At 44.7% G+C, this 7,403-nt stretch overlaps 1 protein-coding gene across 1 annotated transcript; it reads right to left on the bottom strand.

Moving 5' to 3' along the window:
* Positions 1-671: 671 nt before the first annotated feature.
* Timm21 (translocase of inner mitochondrial membrane 21) lies at positions 672-5,352 on the bottom strand. The gene is made up of 6 exons (XM_032885718.1): positions 4,744-5,352; positions 3,094-3,156; positions 2,908-3,005; positions 1,414-1,487; positions 1,225-1,330; positions 672-1,136 (listed from the first exon to the last, which is right to left on the bottom strand). The coding sequence occupies exons 1-6, from the start codon at positions 5,039-5,041 to the stop codon at positions 1,038-1,040; spliced, it is 738 nt and encodes a 245-aa protein (XP_032741609.1). The 5' UTR covers positions 5,042-5,352; the 3' UTR covers positions 672-1,037.
* Between the last annotated feature and the right edge of the window lie 2,051 nt (positions 5,353-7,403).

Here is a 7,403-nt window from a genome sequence, read left to right as displayed (position 1 = left end):
CACTTAAGAGTTCCACTCTTCTCCAACCTCATAGGTAGCAATGAATATCCTAGTAAGAGCACCAGTGGAAGGGGAAGCCCTTGGTCCTGCCAAGGCTGGATCCCCAGTGAACGGGACTTTTGGGGAGAGGGTGGTAATGGGGGAGAAATGGGGAGGAGATCACCAGTAGAGAAGGGGACGGGGAGGGGTTAGGGCTATGTTGGCCTGGAAACCAGGAGAGGGAATAACATTTGAAATGTAAATAAGAAATGCCGAATTTAATAAAGGTGGGAAAAAAAAAAAAAAAAAAAAAAAAGAGTTCCACTCTTCTTCTGATGTGTAAAGTATCAGTCCTGAAAGAGCTGGGACATCCATGGTGCACCAAGAGTTCTGGGATGTCTCCTGTAACTCTGGCTCGGTCACCCTAAGCGGCCTCAGAATGGGCGGTCTGACATGCTGAGACCTGTGAGGACCCATGCCTCTAGTGGCAAAGGTGGAGTGAACCATCCCCTGTTCATGCAGTGTGCTTTCTCCCTTAGCACTCGGGGGACATACACTTATTCCCAGGGACGAGAGTGCATGCAGCCCTTTCCACAATGTATTTATCATCTGACTTAATACTCTTAAATACTTCACAAATTTAAATTTATCTCAAATTAGATTCCATAGTAAATAAAAATGCTTCTGACATGTTTTTGTTAGTTTAATCTTTATTCTGTTGATTATATAAAAGCCATACAATATTAAATAGCATAAAATATTGACGGTGTTACTTATGTGGTGTATAAATTTTAGTAACAAAGGTTTACCATGAATGTAGAGCTGAAATACGGTCATGATCGGCAAGTCAAGGATAATACAGAATTTGCTACATCTCATGATTTTTCACAAGATCTGCTTCTCCAAACTCATGAACACTCACTCACATTGCACTTCCTTTCTATGTGACACACTTTATTCTTGTTTTTTTGAACAAATTCTGGAAGAGAGTTGTGAGGGTCGCAGTGAGAACGGATCCCTTCATTCTCGGCAGGAAGCACCGCACCAGCTTGAGGCTTTTAACTTTGGTGGAAACGGTTATCTTCAACAACAATAGATCTTTTGGGAGCCACGTCCACATATATATATCGAAAATCAAACTGGCCACTCCTCGGGTTCTGAAAAACATGTAGATGTTATTATTCTTTGCAGAGCTCCCTGGACCCCACTGACCCCGACTGACCCCGGGACCTGAGGCTGGCGCACCTCTTCCACTTCTGCGTGTACCGTTCCTTGCTTCCCTGGCTCAGAGCCCTCGATGTAGAATTTCACGCGGATGCGCTTTAGCCCGTTGTTCGCATATTCAGTAAAGCTGTTGAGAAAACGCAACGATGCGCCTCCAGGTTCTCTTTCCTCAGAGATTACCCCGGAGCTCTCCTGAGGACCCCGCATTACCTGACATGTTGTCTCCGCCCACGTCTCGACATTTCCCCATAGCCTTTCACAGGCTCGCCAAAGACACTGATCACCTGCAGGATAGAGACTACTCTTACTTACTCAGTGTGACTCTTTTAATGGCGCCTATGTAAGTATTTTCTGACCGTCAGGTCACAAGTTATTTGTATGCTCACGCCAAGTGATTTTTTTTTTTTTTTTTTTTTGGTTCGGCAGGTCTAACAAGTTATTTACCACTGAGCTCAGCCCCACGCCAAGTGATTTTTAAGGGGGTAAAAAAAAAAAAATCAGTATTGTGAGGGCCCTTGACTCAAACAAGAAAACTAGAGAAGGGGTTGGGGATTTGGCTCAGTGGTAGAGCGCTTGCCTAGGAAGCGCAAGGTCCTGGGTTCGGTCCCCAGCCCCGAAAAAAAAAAAAAAAATAAAACTGGGGAAAAGGACATCATGTAAAAATCATACTGTAAATAACTTAGGGAAAGTTATTTCCTGCACGGCGACAGATATGGGTCACTCTGTGGTGTTACTTGTAGCTTCAGAAGGATACAGGATGAGGGGGAGTTCTCTCCTCTCCTTACAAGAAACAATCAAGCAGAAGCTTGGAAGTATTTTTCCACTGACACTCATACTGAGATAAAATGGGCGGGCAGTAAGTGAAATTATTAGTAGGTGTCGGGTGTCAAGTAGTAAAAGTTACAAGGTGGAAATAAAAACTTAAAGCCCCATGTACATACAGTGAAGGTAAAATATCAAGTAGTGACATGGTTAAAATAAACCAGTCGCAAATCTTTTCTTCCTCATGAGAAAATATGTTTGGCATAGGAACGTTTTGTTTTGAATTTTCAAGGCGAATATTTTAGAATATTCTCTTAAAAACACAAATTGAACATAACGCTAAACATACTGTATTTTGTCTTTTTGCTGTGTGTCCTTGTTAGTGCAAGCATATTAGAAAAGGAAAGTTGTCAGATACCTAAGATCTAAGAAAGGGAATAAATATCCAAAGAATTAATAGGTCAAGCCTAGCAGTGTTAGATTAAAATTATTAATGGTAAGGCAGGCATATGGCCTGGCAAAAAGTGGGACCTTAAACATACGACCTGTTGAAGTCTAAGGACGGTTCTATTTGTGTTAATCTGAACATGCCCGAGAGACTGAGCCTGGGATTACTAGAACAGTTGGGATGCCTCCTGGAGACCACCCTTCCCTGGATGCCCACTGACTACAGTGGAGTGCCCTAAATGTAGTCTCTGTCAACTTTTAACTCTCTCAGCTACACTCTGTGGTTTAGGACACAAAATAAAGGATGCCAGCGACACTGGCACAGCGGGGAGGAGGAGAGCATGCGCAGTGACCTTTGGGTGCTAGGGTCAAAGTGCCTCAGAGAACAGAGACCTAAAAACAGAAAAGCAACCTATTGCCTTAGTACAGTGTGGAGGCATGGGCTTCAGAAGGGATTCATTCCTCCTCCCTCACACGATCATCGGGGGAACTAACCTCGGGGTGTGTTCTGCATTTTCCTAAGGCTTTCCCATAGATGATGTTAGGACTGGATGAGGAGAACAGTTCTTTGAAGATCGTATATAACAAGCTGCCTGAAAAAGCAGAGGGAGAACGCAGTGAAGTGAAGCAGTGGGGTGAGAGGCTGTGGAAAGGTACTCAAGTGCTTGCTGGGTCTGTAACCTGTAATGCTGACTCCAAAGAGCACCACTATCAGGTAGGTGACGTCTCTCCCGGCTTCTTTCACTGCAAAGAGAAAACGTCGATAGGTTACACGTGTATCCACAGAGCTGTGGCCTCTGGAGGCTTCAGGTGTTCCTAGCAGGGAGCAGTTGTGTCCAGACCTAGAGCACTGCTCTCAGTAGCTCATCTCAAATGCTCCCAAGCTTCAGAAGAACCCCTCACCCCAGTGCAAACCAGGCCTAGTTCTGCTTAGCTCCCAAGGCCAGAAGAGAACAGACCTGTTTAGTGTGGCATGGCTATGCACGGGGCCTAGGAACCTCTGGATTTCTGTCGCTGATAGATACTGCTTCTGTTCTAGTAACATAAAACCCTTATCGATCTCTCAGAGTGAGAATGGTCACAAGATGAGGCAACGTGTACACAGGTCTATCCTGTCCAGATCAAGGCAACGCTTAACCCATCCCAAAGACCCCACTGAGTGGTGCACAAAACCAAAGAACTGAGCTTGGAATTGAAATGTAGTTGGTTGGGAAGATTGATGAATCAAATAAACTTACAGAGATTGTTTTTATTTTTTTCTGCACTAAGTAAGTATATGAACACATGGATTAAAGAGCAGTTTGGGGAGATAAGGTAATCAATCAAAGGGGAGTGAGTACAGACACATTATTTACATAAATGCATGTTCTATGTGAAAAGCTACATCACAAGCAAAGTCTGATTATGAGAGCGCTTTACTTCTTTGGTCATTTATATGTATGTACAGTCACATGAGGAACCCAGATTTTTCTAACTTCAGTCTTTAAATTTTTATTTTTTCCAAGAAATCAAAGTTTAACAGGTGGTATTTTTTTCCCTCTACTTTTTTCACAGGTACAATGACATATAATAAAATTACTTATTTAAAAGTCATTTCTAGAACATACTTTTGGTTTTTCAGTACAGGCTGTGAACTTGAAATGTGTTCAGGGGGCTGGAGAAATGGCGCAGTGGTTAAGAGCATTTGCTGCTCTTGTAGACATCCAGAATTCAGTTCCCAGCAACCATATCTGGTGGCTCACAATTGCCAGTAACTTCAGCTTAGGGGCATCTGATGACTTTTTCTGGCTTACTTCTTTACCTATACTCATGTGTACACACACACACACACACACACACCAGCAACACTAGCAATAATAAACAAATCTTTAAAGAAAACACTACTTCAAATAATAGAAAGATTGTCATCTACCAAAAATCGTAGATATTATGGGACTGATCTCAGCAGTAATTGCTTCACAAATCCTATCTCTTTACCAGGCTCTGAGGCTGAGGGCTGGAACACGAATCTCTCTATTCCACTGTCCATAATGTCATAAACTACATATCAGTAGACACCGCAATGAGGCCCCAAATTGAGAGGACAATAACAACTAGACTAAGACATAACCATATTTTTTCCTGCTTTCCAAATCAGGTCATTGGCCTAAACGCCTCAACCTCCTGTTCTCCCCAACACTCTGTCGTGACCTAATAATTTCCTATTCCTTGTGTTTCTGCAGTTCTCCACCTCTCTTTCAGTGGGTCCTATCCTGGAGTGCAGGCACTCCCAGAAGTGGGGAGCACAGGAGCTGACAGTCTTAATCCTAGATACTATTTTTTTCTTTTTACCTTTCTGAGATGTTGAGACACCGGTTTCCTCTCTTTGATTCCTGTTAATAGACACTTGCTTGCTACTGTCCTCCTTTGCTTTCCGGGGGTCCGGTCCTTGTGTGCAGAAGGTTTTCTGGGTGAACCCGAGGACAGTTCTAGGTTGCCCTGTTTCCTTCTGCTCTCGCAGCCCCCATCTCAAAGGCTGGGTTTTCAAGCAAGCTTTGGTGAGTACAAAGTGTGGCAACAACAACTGCCTGCCCAACGACCCGTGCAGCTTCTCCGCATGCCGAACAACTCGTAGAAAAGCACAAATCATGTTCACAAACACTGAGACTTCCGGACTGCAACTTCTAAAGGTTCGTAATCCACACACTCAGGCGGACAAAACGTGAAACCAAATCATTCACATTACATCCTGTGTCAGGCGGATATCAAGATGAATAATCTACAAGAGAAGTTAGGTACACTTTATTTTTTTTTCTCTCTTGAATTAAAATGCCCTATTTACCGTCCTACTGACATTCACATCTTGCCCGCCATGCTTTCGCAAAGCATCCCGGGAAACACCAGACATCCCGGGAATCGCAGTTTAAGGGCTTCACACTTTCCTGTTCAACTGCAGGAAAGGCAGGCAGGATGGACTACATCTCCCACAATGCCACGCAACAAGAACGGGCCCATCCTGTTTTCTCAGACGCTTCTGCGCGGATCGTTGCGCGTGCGCTGTGGCCCGGTTGAGGCAGGCATGTTATTGGTATCCCTGGTCCAATGGCCTCTTGGCTTAGACAGAACTTGCAAAAGTCGGATTAGTTGCAAATTGCGTGTCCTCATAGTCTTTTTATAGAGGACTGTGCCAACTGGGAAGTTCATGTCGTGGGTCTGCCATAGTTATTAGAAAGTGACAATTTCAGCGCTTGTTTCTTCTCAGGAAGACAGCTAGCAAACGTAGCTAAGCCGGGCCATACCAGGCTAACGGGCCAAGAACCGGCGTCAGAATGACTGGGGCGTGGGAAAGAAGCCGGGCCCGGGATTGTCCCGAACCACGACGTTCGAAGAGCAAAGGAGGTGTTCACAGAGAAACTCAGTCTACGCATGCGCGAGCCCGGTCCGGGTTTTGCGCACGCGTGAGGGGCAGTGCTGTGCTTCTCAGTCGCTCCTCCAGAAGGTACCTTTAGGTCTCCATGGCGACCGGACGCGGTCGGATGCTGAGGCCTGGAAGTTTCGGCCTCCAGGCTCTGCGAGGGTCCCTTCATGGTGGGGGCACTACCTGGGGCAGCGCGGGGCTGGCCGCGGGGCGCTCCGGGTTCAGGTGACGCTCGGGGCTCACGGGTGGGTCTCTTCAGTATCCCACCCCACAGCTCTTTCTACTATCAGTTCTACTATAGCATGTGACTCCTGCTACTTTTTAACGCGGGAAACATTGTCAGAATGGCAGAGGGAAACCTCTCTATCCTGGAAACTAGGGTACCTCAAGTTAGGACACAAGTAAAGTTACTTCCTAAGGAAGTGATGTATGTTACCAAGCATTCCATTCATTCATTAGTAGGCCCTATGGCTCTAAGGCTATTTTCAGCTCCCGGGAGACTACAGTAGTGCACATGTGAAGACAGGAGCGGACCTACTGCTCGCACGGAACAAGGCTTTCATGTAGTGTTCTTGCATTTTAGTGATTTTAAAATGAGAATCAGCCGTAGCGCTTTTAAACTCGGAGTAGAAAGTATTCATCAAAACCTAAGGACATTTTGTGCACCTCTCCCACCATGCCAAGTTTTCTAGACAGTCACATTTTGTTATGCAACTCTGTTCTGGTTCGTTGTATTCCCATTACGTGTAAGGAAGGGCCTGCAAGATGACCGTTCTGTCTTCAAGGTTAGTTTTCCATTTTTCTCAAGGAGTGCCTTTAAGCCAAAGTATGTTCCTCTCTTACAGCGAGAGAATGGAATTTTAGGGCACAGGGAAAGGGCCTCCCTGAAGAATCTTCATTCACCCAAACAAGTACCTTACTAAATTTATTTTCTTGTGACTGTTTAGAACACTGTACCCATCACACCAGTCAGGTCACCAGCCGGAGGGATAGTGTTACGAATTTACTTTTTTTTTTTTTTTTTTTAAGACAGGCTCTAGGTAGCCCTGGCTGTCTTAGAACTCACTGTGTAGCTCAGGCTAGCCTTGAACTGCCTGCCTTTGCCTTGTTAGTGATAGGATTAAAGGCTTGTGCCACTACACCTGTTCTGCAACGATTTTCATTCCTGAGGATTTACATTTTATTCCTAAGGCTTCTTGACTGATATGGATGTAACAGTCATGTCCATTTTGCTTTCTAAGGATCCAAATGTCTTTGTGTAGGTGTAAAAACAACCTGTTAACAGGGTATGTCAGCTGCTTAAGTTATCCCACTCCCACCCCAACTCTGAGGCCATGTCCTATATCCTTTCTAGGTTGTCCCGCTTTCAGAAAGATGGCACTTTGTAGTGTTGTTATCATAGCTCTTGACTGAGTTTTCATAATGCCGGACTCGTGACAGAATGGTGACAGCATTTGCTGACCTCTAAATGGAATACTTGGACTTTAATTTCCCTCTGTTTCTAAGACTATCCTTTAGTTCCTTAGACTATCCTTTATTCTGTAGGACAAGATGAGTTGATTATGGGTCTCTCTATTTCGGTGTAAGTTCAGTG

The sequence above is a fragment of the Rattus rattus genome, chromosome 15, assembly GCF_011064425.1.
Source record: "Rattus rattus isolate New Zealand chromosome 15, Rrattus_CSIRO_v1, whole genome shotgun sequence".
In the NCBI taxonomy this organism is placed as follows: Eukaryota; Metazoa; Chordata; class Mammalia; order Rodentia; family Muridae; genus Rattus; species Rattus rattus.
This window is presented reverse-complemented; position numbering and strand designations above follow the sequence as displayed.

What these genes read in the sequence shown, in the direction of transcription:
- Timm21 (XM_032885718.1), bottom strand. Translation starts at nt 5,041, where the DNA reads ATGATTTGTGCTTTTCTACGAGTTGTTCGGCATGCGGAGAAGCTGCAC. An exon ending in TGTCTCAACATCTCAGAAAG is followed by an intron (nt 3,157 to 4,743) that starts GTAAAAAGAAAA and finishes TTCTCTTTGCAG; the next exon opens with TGAAAGAAGCCGGGAGAGAC. An exon ending in CTTTGGAGTCAGCATTACAG is followed by an intron (nt 3,006 to 3,093) that starts GTTACAGACCCA and finishes CTGCTTTTTCAG; the next exon opens with GCAGCTTGTTATATACGATC.